Raw genomic sequence first — 26,360 nt, forward strand, 5'->3', positions numbered from 1 at the left:
GTTCCTCGGAAGTCCGAACGGAAGCAAGACTGTCCCTTGGGAGTCCGAAAGTAGCACACACCCTACTTTGCCAAGAAAGATCCCTCTGGAAGGCGACCGAGTCTACCAAGCTTGCACCAACAGAAGTAAAGATTGTTTTTTAGAAGTCTGAGCAGAAGCAAGGTTGTCCCTCAGAAGTTCGAGCGGAAACAAGGCTGTCCCTCGGAAGTTCGAGTGAATGTGCACTTATACTTCGGCAGCTAATGGAAGCAATGGCTATCCCTCGGGAGTTCGAGTAGGAGTCCACTCTACTTTGAAAAGAAAGATCCTCGGAGCTCGTATTAATGAAAGCAAGGGCTGTTCTTCAGACCCGCACTAATGAGAGCAAGAGCTGTCGCTCGGAAGTCCAAATGGAAGCAAGGCTGTCCCTCAGGAGTTTGAATAGTAGCACACACCCTACTCAAGAAGATCCCTTCTAATAGGCCACCTCGAGGGTTGTTCTTCGAAAGTCTGAGTGAGAGAACACACTCTACTTCAGCAACAAAGATCCTTGATACTCTTTGAAAGTCTGAGTGGAAGAACACACTCTACTTGAGCAAGAAAGATCCTTGAGGCTCGCACTGATGGAAGTGAGGTCAGTTCTTCGAAAGTTTGAGTGGGAGCACACACTCTACTTCAACAAGAAAGATCCTCGAAGCTCGCACTGATGGAAACGAGATTTGCTCTCCGAAATTCTGAGTGGGAGCACACACTCTACTTCAACAAGAGAGATCCTCGAAGCTCGCACTGATGGAAACGAGGTTTATTCCTTAGAAGTCCAAATGGAAGCAAGGGCTGTTATTCGGAAGTTCGAGTGGGAACACACACTCTGCTTCAACAAGAAAGACCCTCGAAACTTGCACTGATGGAAGTAAAGGCTGTTCTTCGAAAGTTCGAGTGGGAACACACACTCTGCTTCAACAAGAAAGACCCTCGAAGCTTGCATTGATGGAAGTAATGGCTGCTTTTCGGAGGTCCAAATGAGAGCACATACTATTTCGGCAACTAATGGAAGCAAAGGTTGTCCCTCTCCGAGTGGGAGTACACTTCTACTGCGTCAAGAAAAGTCCCTTCAGGTTGGTAACCGAGTCTGCTATTCCTCTTTTTTCTTCGAAGGGCAACAAAAAATTGAAAACTGTTTCAAGCAACATAACACAATGAAGATATACAATGTAGAGAAAATAACTTCTAATGGAGATACATAATATGGAGGAAATAACTTTCTTCATAACATAAGAAAGAAAGATAGAAAATTCTTAGACAATGCAGTAAATACAAATTGTAAATGTCATGGATAGACTTCTTCTACGGAATGTTGACATTTGCCCCTAGAGCTGCAAGGTCATTTGGAAAGCTTTCACCAGCTGCTCGGGCTGTGGTCATCATACACCATCATAGCCATGTCTTCTAAGATATCCTGGGGCCCTTGTTCTCTGAACTCTAGCTCATCTGCTTCGACTTCTTCTTAAGTGTCCGGCACTTTTCTGTAGGATGCCCTAGTGATCGGTGGAAAACACAATAATTAGGGCCCTCACGGTCCTTCTTTGGCAAAAGCTCTTCGATACGAGGCAACTTCAGTTCCCCATCTGCCGCCCATTCTTTAACTAAGGCCTTCACCTCCTCAACACCACACGGAAAAAGAGTGTCATTTTCGCAGTATTTCCTCTTCTGACCTCTGAATTCCTCTCCCTGCAACTTTCAGGTAGAAGACGCGGAAGCCGCAGTGACAGAAGGTCCTCGGGATGACTTGAAGCTGGTTTTATAACTAGTCTCAAACCTGATCTCCTGAGATTAAGGTAAGTTGATGTTCCGAGATGCTTCAATTAGTGCCAAGAAGGTGGGTAGCTTGTGATTAACTAGAAGTATCTTGTATCCGTTCAATGCCCCTTCAACACAGATTTGGACCAAGTAGCTTTCCTCCACAGCCTCATGACAGTCTACGGCTTTGTCTTGAAACCTCTTCACATATTCGAGAATGTCTTCACCTTCCCGTTGCTTTTCCTTACATAAGGTAAGTGCGGCTACCTTCTCAGCCGCTTGAAAGAATTTGGTGTGAAATTTGTTGACCATCTCCTCCTAACTCCGAACAGAGTTTGGGGTCAAGTTAACGTACCAACTATATGCTCGATCGGTGAGGGACTTGGAGAATTATCTCAGCCGGAGGACGCGGTTTGAACCATGAATACCCAGAGTCTCGATGAACCGCACAACATGTTCTCGAGCATTTCCTTGTTTGCCATCGAATTTGATGAACTTCGGCACCGTGTACCCCTCTAGGTATGGATAACTCAACATCTTGATAGGGTATGGTGGCTTGACATCTGGATTAGGCAAAGACGGTAAAGTTTTCTTGCTCCGTTCTAGCTCAAACATGGCTTGGACATCTGCAAAGGTGAGAAATTGTTGAGGGAGAGAACTTGATGGTGGTATTTCCAGAACTTGGCTTGTAGACCCAAGGACTGAACTTGGAGCGACTTGGCCATTTGGGTGTTGAGAATTCATCATCAGTGAAGACGCATGACGATATTGGCCATCGACACCTATGGATATGCCATTTGGTGATGAGACGTTGTATTGGGTCCCATAAAGTTCATTGCACGCCACGGCTATACTAGGTTGGACTTGCAAACTTGGCGTCGGAACCAAAGGAAACCTACTCGGTACATGAGTAGAATTTACAATCGGTGGAACAAAATTAGGCATAGATGGAGCACCCTTTTGAAGAGAAATCTATGTAGGCCTTCCTTGAACTTCCACATTCGCTGGAACACCATTCATCGCGCCAGAAACTCCTCCAACCACCGATGGACCATGGTTCGATCCTCTAGGTGTGTGATTTTGCTCTCCATAGGCCACAGGTTGGCCATGACTTGTTTCTCCTAGCACTTGATTTTGCACACCATTTTGTACAACCTCAGGGAGAATTTGGAGTAGATCTTGATGGTTTTGACCATTTCCAACATTACCATGAAATTGTTGATGCTTGTCAGTGCCGACTTGACCTCTATTTGTTGCTGGTGGTGCGAAATTCGAACCCATCCCCAACATGGTGTGGATGAGATTTTGAAGGGTCATGAGAATCTCTTATTGAGTGTGTTGGAGTTCTTGAATGGCTTCAAGGATGAGAGGTGAGTCTCGAACTTGAGTCCTTTCATCACCACCATTGAAAGAGCCTTGTTGATGAGTCTCATTATCTGCCATTTTTGTCAGTGTTGTATGAGTTCCAGATCTCGTTGAGACCATTAACCAATCCGCCTCTCCAGCAGAGTCACCAAATGTATGATGGGGGTTTAAGAATGTCGTTGGAAAATTCGAAGATCTTCGAAGATCCTTGAAGAACAACTTCGAATTCTCTAGAAAATGATGAAAGGCTTAGATTCTTCAATAGTCTCAACTCAAGAACACAAGAGTAAAGGAGATGATGGAGATAAGAGATTGGGTGAAGAAGAAGGCAAAATGGCTAGAGAGAGAATAATGGCAAGGCTCTTCCATGGATCTCCCACTTTCACTCTCATGGTTGATAATGAAGAAGGGAAATTAGTTCTTTCCCAAGAGTTAATTCTCCAAAATCTATCCCTTCTAAAGCTATGGGTGGGTGCTATTTATAGGCACCTCATGATGTAGGATGGAGCCCATGCGCAAGGCACATGGGGAATATTCTCTCTAACTACATTGTCCGAGGAGGTGACCTCTCCGAGGATGACGTCCTGCGGCATAAGGGTCAGGGGTAGTTCAAGAGAACGCCCTGCTGCAAATATTGCCGAGTTTCAGGGACCCCCTAGATCGTGTCACCTCGACCCGGGTATAGGCTAGTTTAACCGAAGAGTGAATTTATCTTCACTCACCGTCCTCGAGATCGCGTCCTTTGTTCGGACTCCATTACGCCCATAGTTCTGGTACGTAGATCCCGGAAAGCTCCGAGTTCACAAGTGTTCTGGGACTCATTAATGGAGTGGCTTCTAGATTGCGTCTGAATCCGTTCGAAGCCAAGTGCTTCAGATCTCTAGATTCGTGGGTCCGAATCCTTTCGAGTCCGAGTGCCTCGGATCTCTAGGCTTGCTCAATACCCTTTCGAGTCTGGGCCCGAGTAAGTCTCTAAGTTCGTGGATCCGAACCCTTTCGAGGCTTAGAGCGATTCGGCCCGTTTGATGGCGATAAATCCGGACCCACCAATCTTGGACTTGCGATAAATTCGGGCCCATCAACCTTAGACTATTGGGCCTAATTAATTTAGTGGGCTTAAATTAGCTCCTCTTACACAATTAATGGACCAAATAGATTTTAATGTGTATATTTTACTGTGTATACTTTAGGGAACAGTTCAAATTTGAAAGGGCCAAAAGTTTATCGGGTTAAGGGAACAAAATTAGGGGATGTAGCGGGACTGAAAGATGAGAGAGAGAAAGAGTGCGTGACCACTTCACATAAGTTTTAGCTACGTCATTGGAATGAAATTAAGAAGCCTCAATTAAGAAATGTAATGGAACGGTTTGGTCCAATTATCATGAATAAAAGAGGCTTGAAGAAATTCATCATGGGTGGTAGAGTGGCAGTTGCCATGCATGATGCACTTAAAAAACACCAAAAATCATGAATAAAGTGGCTTGAAGAAATTCATCATGTGTGGTAGACTGGGAGTTGCCATGCATGATGCACTAAAAAAACACCAAAAACAAAGAAGCATTAGCTATTGCTATCTTAAAATTTAATCTTCACGCAAAAGCAGATATCTTTAATTAATGAGAAATGTTAATCTCACTTGACTTCTTTTAATTCTTTTTTATTTGCATTAAAATCATGTCATGTAATTTTATACACTAAAAACAAAATTTAGGGAATGTTTGCAAGTGGTTAGTTTAGTTAAAAAGTAAAAAACTTATGAAAAAAGTTAAAATTTTTAAAAAATTTCAGCTCATATAAAAAAGTAAAAAAAAATTATTTTTCATTAATTTTTGTTTTTTGTTTTTTGTGAACCACCCTCACCTACTCTCGATCAGTGCAACTGTTGTGTTTCATGTTTACAAGGGCTAAGTTTCATGTTTTTCTGCAGGTCATTATGTAGTGGGCATCTCTTTAAAAAGTGTATGCGGGGACTTGAAGTTGCAATTGAAACCTAGTTGATATGTAACATAATATGTTAGGTATATTTTTATTAATAAAACTAACACAAATTATTATAAAACAAAAAGATTAAAAAAAAGGATTAAAAGACCTACTTAGATAGAGATCTTCTGTTGGGTCAATTCGAAGTGAATTTGACCTCCATAGATAATAATCACTACAAGAAAAAGTACCTTTGACGACTAAATTTTTAGTCGCTAAAAATCTATTTTTAGTCGCCAAAAGTCGACTTTTCACTTTCTCCGACTAAATATTTTAGTCGCCGGTTTTGTCGCGAATACATGGTCGCCGGAGGTATTGGTGACTAAAAAAGTTTTAGTCGGCAAAAAACAGGTCTTTAGCGACCAAAGCTTTTGTCGCCAATAGTCAATTACATTTTTGAAAATTATACATTTAGTGACTAATCTTTTAGTCGCCAATCGTGAATTATTTTTTTTATTATTTATACATTTTCCGACTATTTTTTTCGTCGCCAATAGTCAAGCTTTTGGCGACCACACATTTTAGTCGCCAAAAGCATATTTCAGAAAAAAAAAAAAAATTACCCTCTGCTGTTCCCAAGTTTCGAACCACCAACCTCCCACATTCTAAACCTTTAGCAACACACTCTCCCCATTATGGTACTACAACATCACATGAATATAAATGCAACATATATTATTTATATAGTACATTGACCGGTACTAATACAAAACTATATATATAAAAATAATTATTTTTATATAATATAATTTATGTAAAAAATAAATTATTTACTAAAAAAAATAGGAGACCACTTTTGGCGACTAAAGCTGTTTTTTAGTCGCCAATTCTATATTTTTGGCTACTAATTACTTTTTTGTCACTAAAAGAATTAATTCCCGCCTAAAACCTCCACTTTGGGCGACTAAACTGAATTTTAGTCGCCAATTGTTGACTTTTAGCTACTAAATATTTTTTAGTAGCCAAAAAGCTTCAATTTTGGCTACGAAATTTTTTTTTGTCGGTAAACACGTATAATCGGCGACGAAACTAATTTTTAGTCGCCAAAACCTATACTTTTGGCTACTAAATGTTTTTAGTCGCCAAAAACCTTGACTTTTGGTTACTAAAATTTTTTTAGTCGCAAAAACCTATATAATCGGCGACTAAACTGATTTTTAGTCGCCAATAACTATACATTTGACTACTAAACTGCTTTAGTCGCCAAAAGTCTTCACTTTTGGCTACTAATTCCATTTTAGTCACCGAAAGTGCTACTTTCAATGACGAAAATTTTTTTTTAGTTGCCAATTGTGCTTTTTGTTGTAGTGAATCACGGTAGCACCAATTGAGAAAATGGAGACTAAAAAGGTGAGATAGGAAAACAAACAAAATAAAGGCCCTGTTTGGTTCGATGCTATTTGGCTAAAATAGTTAATAAAGATAAAATAGGTAAAAATAGTCAATAAGACAAAATATTACATTAAACCCATAATCATTTAATTTTTTCTCTCTCACAACCATCAAATCAACTACCAAAGAAAAAAAAAAATCTACTATTATCTCGAACAAAGTTTTTTTAGTTAGGTTAATATAGTAAAAAAGTCAAATAACCAACTAAAATAATCTATTTTCAAACGAGGCCAAAATAAAAATTTTCACTTCATAAATATTGATATAAGTATATTTATTTATTTTTTTAAAAAAAATTGTTACTTATGTCATGTATTTTGTTAATTTGACTTAATAGTTGATTAACGAAGATAGTCATTTGTTATATGATTGAAAATCCCAAAGTGTGAGATGTAATTTTTTAAATGTAAAGAATAAATCAATATTTTAACAAATTTTAAGAGGTGTATTTATAAATTACCTTAAAATTTAACAATCATTTCGTGCTTTGCTAATAATTTTTAAAAAAAAAAATAGAAAAAAAAAACGAAGAGAGAGAGATAAAAACCCAATTATATCATGAATAAAAGTGGTTTGAAAAAATTGATCATGCATGCAAGATTCCAGACATGCCACCCACTTATTAGAAGGAAGAGAATGCATATGTTTCAAAAAAGCAAAGAAGCAAAAGCTCAGAAAACAAAGAAATAGAGTTAAAAAAAAGTTTGTGACGAAAACAAAAATAAAAATAAAAAATAACCCTACTTTCGAATGTTCTTTTTTGCGGGTTTAGCTTAACTACTAATAGTAATGGTATGTACAGTATAGATCTTGTTTGTGTCCGTTTGTTCTCTTCTTTTACTTGTCTTTTGAGGTTATATATTCATTATGATTAAAATTAAATGAGGACTACTCTTTCTTTTTTATCAATTATAATATTGTTAGGACATTACCAAGCGGTGCCTTAGGCCCACCATTCCTCCTATATAGGGTAAGAAACTAGACCCAACATCACATGAGTCTCAGCAGTCACTTTATCATCTAGAAAAATGATTCATTTCTCTAATTTTGTTTCTTCAATTCCACTCCATTGTTGTAAAATTAGAGGAGGTTAAAGATGAGGGAAAATGATTCATCTCCCTACTTTTATCCCCCAATTTCACCTCAAATGATGTGGAATTAAGGGAGCTGAAAATGAGAGAGATTAGAGTGTGAGATCACTTTACATGAGTTTTTATCTATGTCATTAAAATTAGGAGGATGTAACAAGACTGAAAGATGAGACACAGAGAAAGGAGTATGAGATCGCTTCACATGAGTTTTAGCTACGTTATTAGAGAAAAAATGAGGGGCCTCAATTAGGAGATTTAGCAAAACTGTTTAGTCAATTATCATGAATAAAATAGGCTTGAAGAAATTCATCTTGTGGGTAGGGGTGTAAATCTAGCCTGGCCCGACCCATGTCGGGCCTCCTAGGCTTCCACCAAAATTCGAGTCTGGCCATGGGCCAAAAAATTAGGCCCAGGCCCAAGCCCAAGCCTTGGGGTATTCGGGCCTTGGGTGGGTCTGATCATTTTTTTTTTATTATTATTTTTTAATTTTTTCGATCAAAATTTTATTATTTTTCACTAAAAAGACATTGGGTCTCGGGCAGGTCGAACCTTGAGTGGGCCTTAAACGGACCACGGGTCGAGTTTCAAAATGATGGCCCAAGCCTTGCCCCAAGGTCTCTGGCTGGACTCGAGCCCGGACCTAAACGGGCCGGGCCGGGCCTGGTGTCACAGCCCAAACCCGGCCCTATGGGTTTAGCACCGTAACCGGCCAGCAATCCGAGATTACCGAAGGCCTACTTAACAGTAATACAGTAAAACAGAGTACAGGGCCTGGCGGAAGCCAATACAGTAATTAAACAATGTCCAATGAGCTGTGACAGTCTGTATGCAAAAGATTTTCCATGCATTCATACATAAACAGTACAGAACAGTATGTACAATATTCACATCCATTCAACTAGGGACTCAACCCTACAGAACAGTACAGGAAACATTCCGTCTGTACAAAACAGTACGGTCTATACAAAACAGTAAAACAGTACAGAAGGGGAAAAAACAGACAAAACACCCCCAAGCCATAGCATGGCAACTCGGAACCTCGCAGTGAGGCACAAAGGCTGGCTTGACAAAACTGGAGTAACCCTGACGCCTCTAGCTGCGGTCTGGTGCCTGTACACCTACATATATATATGAGCAGTGAGCTAAAGCCCAGTGAATAACATAAAGCGTAAAGAGGTTTAGAATGAATGTCCTTACAGTAATGAAAATAGTTCAATTCAATCAGTATTTCAGTCGTTCAGTCGTTCAGTACAGTAAACAGTCATATGTGGTACATCCATTAGCATAACAGTAACAGTAGGTCTTGAAAGACCGAACAGTAATGATGGCCATCAGTCAGTAAACAGTAGTGGTTCCACGAGGGAACCGACAGAGATCTCTGTAACAGTAACAGTAACAGTAAACCGTAGATACTAAGGATGCCACAGTACAGTTCAGAAATAAAGGACATACATTCATTCAGTAAATAATACCAGTTCAGTAAACAGTTCAGTTCAGTATTCAAAAGATAATCAGTTGAACATATCTTTACACAATTGTTACTCACAGAGTTCTGGGCTACAGTATGCTAGAGCGTGTCTCCCCAGTTGCCAACCCTACACAGTTCACAGGTTGAACACACTAAGCTACACAGTTGGGAAATCTCATAACTTAATCCCTAATTTGCCTTGGTGTGTTCTACAACGATATCCTCATTAAGATGCCTTAAACTAGGCCTAAGAATGCCTAGGATGGGATGAGGATGCAAAAATACACTTAGAAAACATTTTGCAAAGTTGCTGAAAATAGGGGCTTCGCTCGAGCGAGACTTTATCCGCTCGAGCGTAGGTCCAAAATCAAAGGCTTCGCTCGAGCGAGGAATCCTTCGCTCGAGCGGTCTGCAAAACAGTAAAAGTACTGGATGCTGAAATTTTACGCGCGATGGTCGCTCGAGCGGAGCCCTGGACAAAGGTGCTCGCTCGAGCGGGGAATCCTTCGCTCGAGCGAGGAAGCCAAATCTGGAATTTCCAGATCTGCCTCCCAAGCTCAAACCAAGCATTCAACCACTCCAAACTCGACCTCTTGGGCCCAAATTCTGGAAAACATCATTAAATTCAATGTATAACAAGTTTCAAAGCTCAATTTGTGAATTCAAGCCCCAAAGGTGAGTCAATTAAAACCATATTCAAACCCATTTTCAAGAACAACATTCAAACATGCATGAATGAGTTTTAACCCAAATTGAAGCTCCAAAGCTTGCTCAAATGAGCTCATTTCTTTCCAAAACCAGATGAAAACATGGTCTATAACAACAATATGAGCATGCATGCACTAATGTCCACGTAATCAACCTCAAAATGCAACAATACCAACATGCATGCAAGAAATGATCTTCAATCCATCATTAATGAACCAAATCATGACTTAGCTCTACAAATTAACATGAATCATGCAAGATTGAACTCAAGAACAGCAACAAGAAGATGAATGTCCTACCTTAGTCTTGTATTCAAGGTCTAGGAGCTCAAAGTAGTAATCAACACTTCAATTCCAAGCAAGATCAAGCAAATCTCTCAAGAACAACTCAATTCTCTCTCACTCTCTAGCTTAGGTCGGTTGAGGCAAGAAGAGGAGAAGAAAATGTTTGTTTTGATCACATACGTGGAGTGTAAAAGGCTCAAGTGTGTGTATATGAGATAGTGGCAAAATGGTAAATATGGCAAACTCTTTAATTGGCTTATTTTAATCTAATTTAATCATACCTAATCAGTTTTCAGATAAATATACCATAAAATCACATTAATTATGAGGGTCACGGAACATCAATCGGTTTCTAATTCGGCCGCCGATAAGGCCTTCAATTAGCAGTTTACACATATAAACATGAACAGATAATCAGACAATCAAACAGATAGAATGCAATTAACTAACATATACTCAGTCAATTCAGTTTCAATTTCAGTCAGTCAGTTCAGTATTTCATTCAGTTCAATTATCAGTCATTATCAGTTCAGTTTAGCAGTGATCGGTAATTATCGGTAATCAATCGGTCCCTAATCAGTAAACAGTATGGGGGTTGTTACAGTCTCCCCTCCTTAAAAAGAGTTTAGTCCTCTAAACTCGAGTTACCTTCATTCTGGAAGAAAACAGGATTCAGTGGAAACAGTTCAGGATATCTTTTGGCCATGTCATCTTCCCTTTCCCAAGTGGCATACATGCCACCGTGGTTTTGCCAGTCAACTTTTACTAGCGGGATCTCTTTGTTCCTCAGTTTCTTGATCCGTCGGTTTACAATCTGTATAGGCCGTTCCTCGTAAGTGTAGTCATCTCTCAACACTACGTGGGTAGGCTCTATTACATGGAACGGATCCCGGAGATAATCTCTTAACATGGAAATGTGGAAGACGTTATGCATATGCTCCATTTCAGGAGGAAGCGCAACTTGATACGCCACCGGATTGATTTTCTCAATGATCTCATATGGTCCGACGTATCTCGATGCTAACTTGCCTTTGACTCCAAAACGAGTCTGGCCTTTCATTGGTGTCACTTTCACAAAAACGTGATCACCCACTTCATACTCTCTGTCCCGTCTTCTGACATCTGCATAACTTTTCTGTCTACTCTGTGCAGTTTTCAGTCTTTGCTGCATCAGTCTCACTTTTTCAGTTGTTTCATACACAATCTCGGGCCCAAGCAAAGGCCCGTCTCCAACTTCTGCCCAGCAAATTGGAGATCTACATTTTCTGCCATACAATGCCTCAAAAGGCGCCATACCAATACTCGAATGGTAGCTGTTGTTGTAGGCGAATTCAGCTAGTGGCAGATGACTTTCCCAGTTTCCCTGAAAATCAAGGACACACATTCTCAGTAAATCCTCCAGAGTTTGGATGGTCCTTTCTGACTGTCCATCTGTCTGAGGATGGTAGGCACTACTCAGCCTCAATTCAGTACCCAATGCAGTCTGTAGCCTCTGCCAAAACCTCGATGTAAACTTCGAATCCCTGTCAGAAACAATAGACACAGGCACTCCATGCAGTCTAACAATTTCATCAATATAGATAACAGCCAATTTGTCCGCATTATAGATTGTCTTGACAGGTAAGAAGTGAGCAGATTTGGTTAGTCTATCAACAATAACCCAAATTGAATCCATACCTTTTCTGGAGCGAGGTAAACCAACGATAAAATCCATCGTGATATGCTCCCATTTCCACTCTGGTATGGGTAAGGGTTGCAATAGTCCGGCAGGTCGTTGATGTTCAGCTTTGACCTGTTGGCAATGAAGACATTTGGATACAAAATCAGCAATTTCTTTCTTCATTCCCGGCCACCAGAAATTCTGTTTCAGATCTTGGTACATTTTCGTATTCCCCGGATGGATAGACAATTTCGAATTGTGGCCTTCTTGCAGAACTTTTCTTTTCAGTTCAGTATCATTTGGTACACACAGTCTTTCTTGAAATTTCAGTACGTTGTTCTCAAATTTGAATCCCGGTCTCGGTTTGGATTCTCTTTCCTCGATGATCTTCTTCAAGAAATCATCCAGTTGCTGTTTCTCTTTAATTTCTTCAATCAGTGCCGGTTGAGCAGAAATAGCAGCTAAGGTTCCACCTTGTTCCCGTAAAACAATTTCAATTTCAGATTTTTCAAGGTCACAAAGCAACTCTTTCTGTCCTGTAAGCAAACATGCTAGATTTCCAATCGATTTCCGGCTCAATGCATCGGCAACGGTATTGGCTTTTCCCGGATGGTACAATATCTGTAGGTCATAGTCTTTAATCAGTTCCAGCCACCTCCGCTGTCTCATATTCAGTTCTTTCTGTGTGAAGAAATACTTTAAACTCTTGTGGTCGGTGTATACTTCACATGTCACCCCATACAGATAGTGACGCCAAATTTTCAGTGCAAATACTACTGCAGCAAGTTCCAGATCATGGGTTGGGTAGTTCTTTTCATGTGGTCTCAACTGTCGGGAAGCATAAGCAATAACTCTCCCATTCTGCATTAAAACACACCCCAGACCCTTACGAGAAGCATCACTAAATACAGTATAACCATCCGTACCTGAAGGTAAGGTCAAAACTGGTGCAGTCACAAGTCGAGTTTTCAATTCCTGGAACGCGGATTCTCTTTGGTCAGTCCAGTCAAATGATGTCCCCTTTTGTGTTAACTGTGTCAGTGGTAGGGCAATTTTGGAGAAATCTTTGACAAATCTTCTATAATATCCAGCCAATCCCAAAAAGCTTCGGACTTCAGTCACATTTGTTGGTCTAGGCCAGTTCACTACAGCTTCAATTTTCTGCGGATCAACAGAAATCCCATCTTTGCTAACAACATGCCCCAAAAACATAACATGGTCAAGCCAGAATTCACATTTAGACAGTTTAGCATACAGTTTCTGTTCTCTTAAGGTTTGCAGGGCAAGTCTCAGATGATGTTCATGTTGTTCTACACTTTCGGAGTAAATCAATATGTCATCGATAAATACAACAATAAAGTCATCAAGGTATGGTTTAAAAATTCTGTTCATGAGGTCCATAAAAGCAGCTGGTGCATTCGTGACTCCAAAAGGCATAACTAAAAATTCATAATGTCCATACCTCGTTCTAAAAGCAGTTTTATCAATGTCTTCCGGTTTAACCTTCAGTTGATGATACCCCGATCTGAGATCAATCTTAGAAAACACTTGTGCACCCTGTAACTGATCAAATAAGTCATCAATACGCGGTAATGGGTATTTATTCTTTACAGTTACCTTATTCAGTTCACGGTAGTCAATGCACAGTCTCAGTGAGCCATCTTTCTTTTTGACAAACAAAACAGGAGCACCCCATGGCGAAGTGCTAGGTCTAATGAACTTTTTATCTAACAGTTCTTGCAATTGCACTTTCAGTTCTTTCAGTTCAGTTGGAGCCATTCAGTAAGGAGCTTTAGAAACTGGTTGTGTTCCGGGAATCACATCAATGGTAAATTCAATCTCCCTGTCAGTCAAATCTCCTGGAAGATTATCTGGAAAAACATCTGGAAATTCGCTGACTATAGGAATACAATTCACATCAGTTTTAATGCTATCATCAGTAGACACAGTCAGTACAGAACACAGATATCCTTTACACCCCTTTCTAATTAATTTAACAGCTTTTACTGACGAAATCAAATACGGAGGAGGTACTACTCCACTCCCATTAAACACAAATTCAGGTAGACCAGGTGGACGGAAAACAACTTGCTTGGTCACACAGTCAATAGTGGCATGATATTTTTGTAACCAATCCATCCCCAATATTACGTCAAAATGATCGATGTTCAATGGCAGTAGATCAATAAACAGATGCATATCCCCAACAATGATTTCACATGCGGGGTACATATAAGCACATGTCATAGATCCCCCTATGGGTGATGATACGGCTAGCAGATAGTTCATGGGTTCTAAGGGTCTATTCAATTTCCGTGAAAAAGCATGCGATACATAAGAATGCGTAGACCCCGAATCAATTAATACATATGCATTTTGTGCACAAATAGAGAGAATACCTGACACAACGGTCTCGGTATTCTGCACATCTCCCGGTACTAGGGCGAACACTCGGCCCTGCCTCATGGGCTCTTTCCCGGTAGCTTTAGGGTTAGGCTTTGGTGGAGCATTTGATGCTGCGCCGCTGGCTGCAGCTTTGCTATTGCCTTGAGGAGCAGAAGGGCAATCTTTAACCATGTGGCCCACCTTGCCACACCTGTAACAGGCTCCAGATAATTTGTGACAAACCCCTTTGTGCCTGTTGCCACATACGGAACAGGGCGGAATGAACCCACTCCCTTGGCTGGGGCTGGTCGTTGATCCCGTGTTTTGTCTCTTGTTGGCCGGGTTGTGCTTGCCTTTCTTGAATTTGAAACCCTGCCTTTTACCATGCCATTCAGTTGTCGGTGTTTCAGATTGTTTCACTGCTGCAATGTTCGACTCGGCCATCAATGCCCGGTCGAGAACACCCACAAAAGTCGGTAACTTCAAAACATTTATCCGGTCAAGTATTGCCACATTAAGGCCGCCTTCAAATTTTCTGGCCTTCTTATATTCCGTATCCACCATATGCGGTGCATATCTAGCAAGCTCAGTAAATTTCGTTTCGTACTCTGCAACGGACATTGTGCCCTGCTTCAGCTGTTCAAATTCAGTCACTTTTCTATCCCTAACACATTGAGGGAAATACTTTTCAAAGAAGGACTCCTTGAACTGAGCCCAAGTCATAACAGTATTTGTATCACGGATTAACATCCACCACCTTCTAGCTTCTTCTTGTAAGGTGAAGGTAGCTAACAGTACTTTATTCGCTTCAGAGCACGGAAACACTTCGAATAATTTTTCTGTTTCCAGAACCCAAGCTTCAGCTTTTAACGGTTCAAGGCCTCCCTGGAAGGATGGCGGTTTCATCTTGCTGAATTTATGGGTGAGAGCAATAATATCCCCATCATCCACATTCGCATTAGGTTCCGGCTGTACCGGAGGAGAAGGAGGAGGTGGGGGCTGTTGGTTCTGTTGTTGTTCTAGTCTAGCAGTTATCAGTTCTATCATTCTTTCCATTCTTTCCATTCTTGCCTCGGTAGACGAGGATTCAGGTTCATTTGCATTGTCCATTTCACTATAAGCAGTTATAACAGTTTTAAACATAAGCAGTCATTTGTTTAACAGTTTAACACATTAGCAGATATTCAGTCATAACGTAACCACACACTTAACACGCTCATGAGATGCCCTAATGACTTTTCTAGGACACCCTATAGCTCACTTGGACACGTGTGTGCGGTATAACTCGTGGTAAGTATCGCTCTGATACCACTCTGTCACAGCCCAAACCCGGCCCTATGGGTTTAGCACCGTAACCGGCCAGCAATCCGAGATTACCGAAGGCCTACTTAACAGTAATACAGTAAAACAGAGTACAGGGCCTGGCGGAAGCCAATACAGTAATTAAACAATGTCCAATGAGCTGTGACAGTCTGTATGCAAAAGATTTTCCATGCATTCATACATAAACAGTACAGAACAGTATGTACAATATTCACATCCATTCAACTAGGGACTCAACCTTACAGAACAGTACAGGAAACATTCCGTCTGTACAAAACAGTACGGTCTATACAAAACAGTAAAACAGTACAGAAGGGGGAAAAACAGACAAAACACCCCCAAGCCATAGCATGGCAACTCGGAACCTCGCAGTGAGGCACAAAGGCTGGCTTGACAAAACTGGAGTAACCCTGACGCCTCTAGCTGCGTTCTGGTGCCTGTACACCTACATATATATATGAGCAGTGAGCTAAAGCCCAGTGAATAACATAAAGCGTAAAGAGGTTTAGAATGAATGTCCTTACAGTAATGAAAATAGTTCAATTCAATCAGTATTTCAGTCGTTCAGTCGTTCAGTACAGTAAACAGTCATATGTGGTACATCCATTAGCATAACAGTAACAGTAGGTCTTGAAAGACAGAACAGTAATGATGGCCATCAGTCAGTAAACAGTAGTGGTTCCACGAGGGAACCGACAGAGATCTCTGTAACAGTAACAGTAACAGTAAACCGTAGATACTAAGGATGCCACAGTACAGTTCAGAAATAAAGGACATACATTCATTCAGTAAATAATACCAGTTCAGTAAACAGTTCTGTTCAGTATTCAAAAGATAATCAGTTGAACATATCTTTACACAATTGTTACTCACAGAGTTCTGGGCTACAGTATGCTAGAGCGTGTCTCCCCAGTTGCCAACCCTACACAGTTCACAGGTTGAACACACTAAGCTACACAGTTGGGAAATCTCATAACTTAATCCCTAATTTGCCTTGGTGTGTTCTACAACGATATCCTCATTAAGATGCCTTAAACTAGGCCTAAGAATGCCTAGGATGGGATGAGGATGCAAAAATACACTTAGAAAACATTTTGCAAAGTTGCTGAAAATAGGGGCTTCGCTCGAGCGAGACTTTATCCGCTCGAGCGTAGGTCCAAAATCAAAGGCTTCGCTCGAGCGAGGAATCCTTCGCTCGAGCGGTCTGCAAAACAGTAAAAGTACTGGATGCTGAAATTTTACGCGCGATGGTCGCTCGATGGTCGCTCGAGCGGAGCCCTGGACAAAGGTGCTCGCTCGAGCGGGGAATCCTTCGCTCGAGCGAGGAAGCCAAATCTGGAATTTCCAGATCTGCCTCCCAAGCTCAAACCAAGCATTCAACCACTCCAAACTCGACCTCTTGGGCCCAAATTCTGGAAAACATCATTAAATTCAATGTATAACAAGTTTCAAAGCTCAATTTGTGAATTCAAGCCCCAAAGGTGAGTCAATTAAAACCATATTCAAACCCATTTTCAAGAACAACATTCAAACATGCATGAATGAGTTTTAACCCAAATTGAAGCTCCAAAGCTTGCTCAAATGAGCTCATTTCTTTCCAAAACCAGATGAAAACATGGTCTATAACAACAATATGAGCATGCATGCACTAATGTCCACGTAATCAACCTCAAAATGCAACAATACCAACATGCATGCAAGAAATGATCTTCAATCCATCATTAATGAACCAAATCATGACTTAGCTCTACAAATTAACATGAATCATGCAAGATTGAACTCAAGAACAGCAACAAGAAGATGAATGTCCTACCTTAGTCTTGTATTCAAGGTCTAGGAGCTCAAAGTAGTAATCAACACTTCAATTCCAAGCAAGATCAAGCAAATCTCTCAAGAACAACTCAATTCTCTCTCACTCTCTAGCTTAGGTCGGTTGAGGCAAGAAGAGGAGAAGAAAATGTTTGTTTTGATCACATACGTGGAGTGTAAAAGGCTCAAGTGTGTGTATATGAGATAGTGGCAAAATGGTAAATATGGCAAACTCTTTAATTGGCTTATTTTAATCTAATTTAATCATACCTAATCAGTTTTCAGATAAATATACCATAAAATCACATTAATTATGAGGGTCACGGAACATCAATCGGTTTCTAATTCGGCCGCCGATAAGGCCTTCAATTAGCAGTTTACACATATAAACATGAACAGATAATCAGACAATCAAACAGATAGAATGCAATTAACTAACATATACTCAGTCAATTCAGTTTCAATTTCAGTCAGTCAGTTCAGTATTTCATTCAGTTCAATTATCAGTCATTATCAGTTCAGTTTAGCAGTGATCGGTAATTATCGGTAATCAATCGGTCCCTAATCAGTAAACAGTATGGGGGTTGTTACACCTGGGCTGCGGGTTTTGGGCCACCCATGATTTAGTTTTACACTCCTACTTGTCGGGTAGACTGTTAGGTACCATGCATGGATGCAATGCATCTAAAAAAGACCAAAAACAAAGGAGCACTAGCCATTGCTACCTTAAAATTTAGACTTCACACACAAAAACAGATATCTTTAATTAATGAGAAATGTTAATCTCACTTGACTTCTTCACAATGCATTTTTAAATTAATTATTTTTTTATGTGCATTAAAAATCATGTTGTGCATTAATGTCACTTGACATCTTCACAATCCATTCTCTCTCTCTCTCTCTTTTTTTTTTTTGGGGGGGGGGCACCAACTTCACCTATTTTCGATCAGTGCAACTATCATGTTTCATGTTTACAAGGCATAAGTTTCATGTCTTTCCATGGGTCATAGTGGGCATCTCTTTGCAAAGTGTGTGTGGATACTTGAAGTTGCAATTGAAATCTAGTTGATAATGCAACATAATATGTTAGGTATATTTTTATTAACAAAATTAACACAAATAAAAAGGGGGGGGGGGAGGGGATTAAAAGACCCACTTTTTTTTTTGTCAACAAAATGAAAACTTTATTGATGAAGAAAGTATAACATACAAAACATACATCAACAAAGAAGGAAGTGCAAAGAGCATCATCGCTAGCCTTAACAATCCTAACTAGGTTGGCACCGCAAAGGAAGCACAATCATCTGCAAACACTTGACCCTAAATTGGCGAGATTAAATGACCCACTTAGATAGAGGAGTTTTTTTTTTTTTTAATCAGCAAAAAAAGAATTTATTGATGATAAACAACATAGTGCAAGAATTACATCAACAAGGGTGAAGGCAGAACTGCATCATAGAGGAGACTTCAATTGGTTCAATTCGAGGTGAACTTCACCTCTATAGGTAATAATGACGATAGCACTGATCGAGAAAATGGAGACTAAGGAAGGTGAGATAGGAAATAAACAAAACAAAATAGAGCAATTAACTTCATAAATATTGATATAAATATTTTTTCAAAAAAACTTGTTATTTACGTCATATATTCTGTTAATTTGACGTAATAGTTAATTAACGAAGATAGTCATTTGTTATATGATTAAAAATCTTAAAGTGTGAGACGTAATTTTTTAAATATAAAGGATAAATTGATATTTTAAATAAATTTTAAGAAGTGTATTTATAAATTATCTTAAAATTCAACAATCATTCCGAGCTTTGTTTATAATTTAAAAGAAAAAAAAAAAAAAGAAAAGGAAAAAAAAGAGGCAAAAAGAAAGTGAATCTCCTTTAGCCCAATTATATCATGAATAAAAGTGGTTTGAAAAAATTGGTCAGGCATGCAAGATTCCAGACATGCAATCGATTTAGGTCAAGTTTGGTATATTTTAAAAAAGTTAAAAAGTCAAAAAATTATTTAAAAAGTTAAAAAGTTAACACTATTCATCAAAAGTCAACAATTACGGCTGCACAATTCTCAATCCTAATTTTTCTTTACAAATCAATTTTTACAATTTTTTATTACACATTTTTCTATAAAAAGTCAAAAAATTAACCCAAATATCTATATTTTTTTCCTCAATTTTTTAATTTAAAAAGACAAAAAATATACTTATTTAGAACACTCTAAACAATCCCTTAAAAGGAACAGAATGCACACACTTCGAAAAAGCAAAGTGCGTGAGAAACAAAGAAATAGAGAGTAAAAAAAGTTGTGACGAAATAAAATAAATAAATAAATAACCTTACTTTCGAATGTTCTTTTTTTGGGGGTTTGTAACTAACTACTAGTAGTACTGGTCTGTAGAGTTTAGATTTTGTTTGTTTTCGTTTGATTTTTTCTTTTACCTGTCTTTTGAATATAAGGGGTTGTTTGGGATGACCTAAATAAGTGTACTTTTTGTTTTTTTACGAAAAGATGTGCAGAAAAGTAGAGAGATGATGTGATGGAAAAAAGATAAAAAGATAAAAAATGTGTACTTATTTATGATAGCCAAACTTGACCTAAATATATTATGGTGTTGTTTGAGAAGTGAGTTGACTTTTTGATTATTTTAGTTTGAGTTAAAAAACTTGATTTAGAAAGGATTTTTTTATTTTTCTGACTTTTTTTGTGAGAGAAGACTGTAATGATTATGGGTTGGATGTGATATTTTATTTTTTATGACTAAAATAGTCTATTTTGTCTTTTGTGGCTAAAATAGCCAAAAAAAACTCCAAATAACTCTTCCCAAACAGATTGTATATGATATACATTATGATTAAAATTAATATTTGATTATAAATTATTATAATGTTTAGTATAAAAACTCAATATATTTGGATTTTTTTATTTTTTAATATACAAAATGTCTTAATAAAAAGAGTGAAAACAATTTTTTTTTATTTACATTATATTTTTTTAATTAAAATAATCTCTTTTCAAACTTACAGATATATCTTTTTTCAGTAATGATAGAGACTCCACAATTTCAAAATGATTTGCACCATTTATATCATTGTCAGAAATATATAAAAAAAAATTTAAACACATCAATTATAAATAAATCAATAAAAAAAAGTCTCAAACATTTTCCTTCTTCCTCGTTACTAACCTTTTTATACAGATTGTATGAGACCAACAATCCAGTTCGACGTGACCTTTTTTGTAATCACATGACATATGTCTTTACAACCACAAAATTTGTGAAATGTCAAACTACCCATGCACTTTTTGTTTTTAAAAAATAAAAAAAACTAACTTTACTTTTTGGCTGGCCTATTTTGTGTCACTTAGCAAAACACACTTTCTTTTTTCTTCTTGCAAGTGCTTCATATTTGTCAATATAATTAATTTTGTGTTCTCTACTATTGTCACATGATTTACTTTATCACGTGTTCATCAAATAATTGAAGGGCATTTTATTATTTATTATTTAAAAAAAAACAAAATAAATATTTAGATGTGTAATTAGGTACACATATAATCACATTTATATTTCTGACTTATTTGTAATTTTTAATTATGGGTCCTAATGATAGTTTTAAAAAGGGTCAATAAGCACAGTAAAAACTCAAAAAATTTAAATATTTCAATACATTTTTTACATTTTTTTTTTCTCTCTCAAAATTATCAATAGTCCTAAGAGTTTTTGTTATATATATTTATTTTATTTTATTTTATTGAGTGAGTTAGCTGAATTGGTGGATGGATGCAGATTGAATTGATGGATTGAACAAATCTTAGTTTACAATAAAAATGATAATTTTTACAAAACAAATACTATTTTGCAAAAAGAAAAAAGAAAAAAAAAAACTAATTTTTTAAACTAATGAGAAGTGAGGGTTATGCTTTTTCTAAAAATGAAAAATGTCATTTTCAAGTGTCAATACTTTATTTATTGAATAAATAAATAATATAATATACATAAATAATAGGTAAATATATCAAAATATATGAAGAATTCATAATTTTATGTGGTTGGGTTGTGTTTCACGAATTGAAGTTTGTATATCCATCACCCAATTAAAATTCAACTTTTTCAAATTTACAGGCTTACAACCGTTAAGTCATTGCATTGAAATTGCCCATTTAAAGACTAGTTCACTTGGGTTAGGGTGGACTGGTTGACTTGATTTTTGCCCAATCCTAATAGTAAAGCATTTAAATTACTTAAAAAGGAATTTGTTAAAAATATAACTGTTGTTAATGTTAAAAAATGTATCAAAAAAATGTACTGAAATATATAAAAATATATGAATATTTTGGAATATGTTAAAAAGATATTAGATTATAAATATTTTAACATTATGTGTAGGGGTGAGCATGGTCTGGATTGGATCGGATTGGGATAAAACCAGGACCAATCCGTTATCTACAGTTTTTGAAAAATTGGAACCAATCCAATCCGTTTAAATCATGGAACCAACCCGAGCCAATCCATTTAAGCACGGATTCGATCGGTTTAGGACCACGGATTCACATAATTAATAACAAAAATATATATATATGCATACCACTTTAATTTCATAAAAACATAAACATAGAGCTATATTAGTTCCATAATAGCAATATGTTTTTCTATAATAGCGATATATTTTTCTAAAATTTAAACAACCATAAGAAAACTGATTTCACCATAAGTATTTAAACCATTATAAATTAAAACTAAAAACTAACAAACAAAAGTAATAAAAGAAGATATTATACGGGTTTAGATTTGAATTTAGGTTTTATATAGAATAGGAGAAGATACTATGGAGGAGGATATATAATAAAAATATATATTATTTGTATACGGTCCGGATCGGTTCCAATTCGGAACCGTGGGGTTCAATTCAGAACCAATCCATGGACTACGGATTTTTAATTCTTCAATCCGAAATCGAACCACGGATTCAAAAAATCAATCCAAACCTATCAAATTAGACTGGACTGAATCGGATTACGGATTTCACGAATTCGTTGCTCAGCCCTAATTATGTGATTGTCATTAACATGACCCTTCCTACAAATACAATGACATAATTCTGTTAGGCCATGTTTGTTTGGGCGGACTGGATTAGCATTCCCATGACTAATAGTCTTAGGACTACGAATCCGTTGGATTATGTATCCTATCTTAACTAATAGTCAAGTTTAAAATAATTAGTTCTTACTTCAATTGTTTAACCAAATATCGGATTAATAATTTTATTGGACTATTAGTGCAATTCCAAGCTCATGTCTACCCAAACAAACATGACCTTAGCCTCTTGTCCAATTAGAGCTTGCCGCGAGTGTCACCTTCATTCTAAGTTATGAGACACGCCATTCTATTAGCTGGAGACAATTGCAAGTTGGAGGAACCACCCTATATCCACCACGTGTACTTGTTATTGTAAGCATAAACTACATGCTCCATCCCAGGTTGGGTTAACCTTTCTCCACTAGTCGATCATGATGGTCTGGTCAGGTTGGGAAAGGGCTCTACTGACCACATTGGTGCTCTCTAACAAATGAGTTGCTCAACTGATCATCTAAAGATGAGTTTAACTTTCCACTAGGCCGAAGCCCTCTTGAGGCTTTCCTAATATCTTCAGGTTTGGGTCATATTGTAATTTTTAGACATAAAAAAGAATAACTTAAATATCATTTTAATTCTTAAAATAAAAAGAAATTACTAAATTAAAAAAATAATTATATGTGCAAAATTATTAATATATACACGACAAAAAGAAAGAAAGAAAGAAAGAAAGAAAGAAAGAAAGAAAGAAAAACAAATATGACAAAAGTGGCATCTTTAAGACTCCTAAAAAACACACATGAGTCAACCTTAAATCATGACTCTTTAGAAAAACAAATGCTTTGCACCCTCACACAAACACACACATCAAACTCTTTACACTTTTTGCTTTTAATCATTGAAAAAACTATTTTGTAATAAATTATAAATCAGGCTGGATTGGAAATTAAATATTTTAGTCGAAAAATTATTATAAATTGTCATAATATTCTCTTTATTTTTTTGTATAAATTTTTGTAAGAAATAAAAAATTATGAAAATAATATATTTTCAAGCGTGACCTCATTGAAATAAGACTCCGAGTAGGTTCAACTAAAAAGTATTTTGAGAAGATGATTAAAAGTTATATTTTGACTATTTTTAACTTTTTTGTAAGGGAAATGGATTAAAAGTTGAGAGGTGACTTTTAACTCATTTCCTAAAATATACCTAAATTTATTCTTATTCGAGTGGGTCCCCTTTTGTTGTGCATGCTTTGATTTTTCCACTAATTCATTATTATATGCATGGGGAGAAGGCAAAGAAAAAAGAAAGAAAAAGAAAGGTCATTTGCTTTGCACAACGACATTGATTTATCATTGCTAATGTCACGTATTATGAAATAAATATAATAAAAAATTTTATAAAATTAATCCAAATGTGAATGCATAACATACAATAAAACACTATAAATATTATAATTTAATTCAAGGGTGGAGAATCTTTATGAAAACTTTTCATGACATTATTTTCATGATATCTAGCATTATTGTTTATCATTTGCTAAATGTAAAACACACATAATATGATATTTTTTTTTTGACAAGCAAAGAAAATTTTTATTGATAAAATAAAGATACAAATCATACAAACATCAATAAAGTAAGGGAAAGGTTACCAGCATCATAGCTTAGCAAATCCCAGGATGACACATGATATGATACTACAAACGAAGCAAAACATATTGCAAGCACATCCACTGATATATATATAATAACAGGTTACTAGGCTCAGCAACAACCGCTTACATGGATCCTTGCATGAATCCAAAAAATAAATAAATAAACATAAGTAGAAGACAATTCCTAAATGACTTTAACTGAAACGAGCAATTATAAGAAGCTTGTTTTTGCAGGTCCCTCATTTAGTTCTTCATCGTACCAAAGGAACTGACGAGTCGGGATGCGGTTAGGGCCTTCACATTCAGCAGAATATGTTCTGTCAGTGGGAGAGTAACGAAGCTTCAGTGTTTCTCCTGCCTCCAGTTCATTACGACTTACAAACTGAAGCCATTTTTCGCGATTCAACATCTTTTTATTACCATTATCACGGGCTATTGCTATCTGAAACCTCCACTGCATATCTTTTTGATCCCACACAACCATGACGGGCTGGTTGTGCTCATGAATCAGTGGTTTATTCATGTCGGTTAAATCTTCTTCGGAGAGCTTCTTCTCAAAGCTTATTCTGGAAGTAGTTCTCCAACCACTAAACAAATTACACGATGTGATGATGAATTAAAATATATGCTATTAAAAAAGAAGAAGAAGGAATTGAATGTATTGTATATTTGCATAAAATAACATAAATTCATCCAAACAAAAAAGAAAAGAAAGGAAAAGACAATATGAGTTTAGAGTGAAAGAGATAGAGAAAACATATAAACCAATTGACGTGGTAGATTTGATATTACAAAATTACCCACTTTCTAACTCAAAAAATCAGTATAGTAATAGCCTCATTCACAGAGAGGAGGCAGATGAAAAGAGGAGAGAATATGTAGAATAATTTAGAGAGAGAGAGAGAGAGAGATTGAGTGGGTAATTAATTTTATAATATCTTGTTTCTACTTCAATCATTTATGTTGTCGGCTTATATATCCAGCCCTACTCTCTCGAGTCAATTGACCCCTCTAACAACTTTACTCATGTTTCAAGCTTATTTTTATGCTTTGAGCTCAAAAATTTTTTCTTTATAAAATTTTTAAAATTTTAATTAAATGCTTTTACTAAGTTCAAAAAATTTTAAAAATTAATAATAGTTTCTACAAAGACGAAAAGAAAAAGAAATTAAAACCCGACCTGAGCAGTTGGCCTTTCAATTCCACGTAATATAAATTTTCATTAGGATTGAAATAAAACTTGACAAGAACACCTTTCATGAGACCATAAGCCTTAGTAAACTGACTCCATTCGCCTTGCAACTTTTTTTGCTTCTCATCATCTTTTATCGCCACCTCAAACTCCCATTTCCTTCCAGTTTGATCCTTTACAACCATCACTTCTTTGTTTTCTTCTGGTAAATTAGTTGCGGAACGAGGTACCTCCAAGATGGTTTTGGTAGCATCTGGCTTCGAGAGTACCTTCTCAAAGCAATAGTCCATTCTTGAACTCATTCTCCAAGACCTAATCAAATTAAAAAGATGTTTTAATTAATTAAAAGTATGTATGTATTTGCAGAGAATAACCACAAAAATTAATCCAAAAAGGGAAATAAAAAAGGTACACATGTGTTTTGAGTTCTCACGTTAAAAAAACAAACAATAGATCAATTGATAAAAAAAGGCCGACAGTATACTAAAGCCAAAATATAAAGCTGACTGACTGGTAAGAGAGAGAGAGAGAGAGAGAGAGAGAGAGAGAGAGAGAGATTAGTTACATACTCTAACCTTGGATTTTCTTTGAAAGATTTGAGTGAGTAAGCAGATAAGTTGAGGTTAGTATTTATAGGGAGAGTGGTGACTTTAATTAATTAATTGTATTTTATTAATTAATTAATTGTTTTGATGGGGTCATTCGTAGTGACGATGTGAGTGAGCGAGCTTAGAATGTGACAAAGCTCTTTGTCTGTGCGTATTATTCTCTTGATGGGATGTCTTGACGAATTTTTTATTAGTTAAAATAATGAGATTCACTATTTTTTTACTGTAGATAAAAAAAAAACTATTTTATATTAGAAAAGGGGTGACACAGTGCCAAAAAATTAGATTCACGTTTAAAAAATTTAATAATGTGTAATCTATTAAGATGTGTAAGGCAATTCTTTCTTTTATGTATTTTTTAATTATCGATTAATTAATTTTTTTTTTTTTTTGGACAAAGATATATAGTGTTAGTATATTGATATAGTTAGATTTTAACTAAAAAGGTTCGTCATTATTCTATCAATTTAAACCTGTGACCTCCCCCTCACCACATCTCAAGGTCTAACTTATCATCTCACTTATACATTATTAAATTTAAAAAATGAATTTATAAAATATTAAGTTTGAGCA

At 36.8% G+C, this 26,360-nt stretch overlaps 1 protein-coding gene across 1 annotated transcript; it reads right to left on the bottom strand.

Annotated features, from left to right (window-relative positions):
- Positions 1–24,048: 24,048 nt before the first annotated feature.
- On the bottom strand, positions 24,049–25,486 carry LOC114269519 (uncharacterized). The gene is made up of 2 exons (XM_028210852.2): positions 25,168–25,486; positions 24,049–24,574 (listed from the first exon to the last, which is right to left on the bottom strand). The coding sequence occupies exons 1-2, from the start codon at positions 25,479–25,481 to the stop codon at positions 24,199–24,201; spliced, it is 690 nt and encodes a 229-aa protein (XP_028066653.2). The 5' UTR covers positions 25,482–25,486; the 3' UTR covers positions 24,049–24,198.
- Positions 25,487–26,360: the final 874 nt, after the last annotated feature.

This window comes from Camellia sinensis, chromosome 8 (genome assembly GCF_055761805.1).
Source record: "Camellia sinensis isolate YWXY chromosome 8, ASM5576180v1, whole genome shotgun sequence".
Taxonomy (NCBI): domain Eukaryota; kingdom Viridiplantae; phylum Streptophyta; class Magnoliopsida; order Ericales; family Theaceae; genus Camellia; species Camellia sinensis.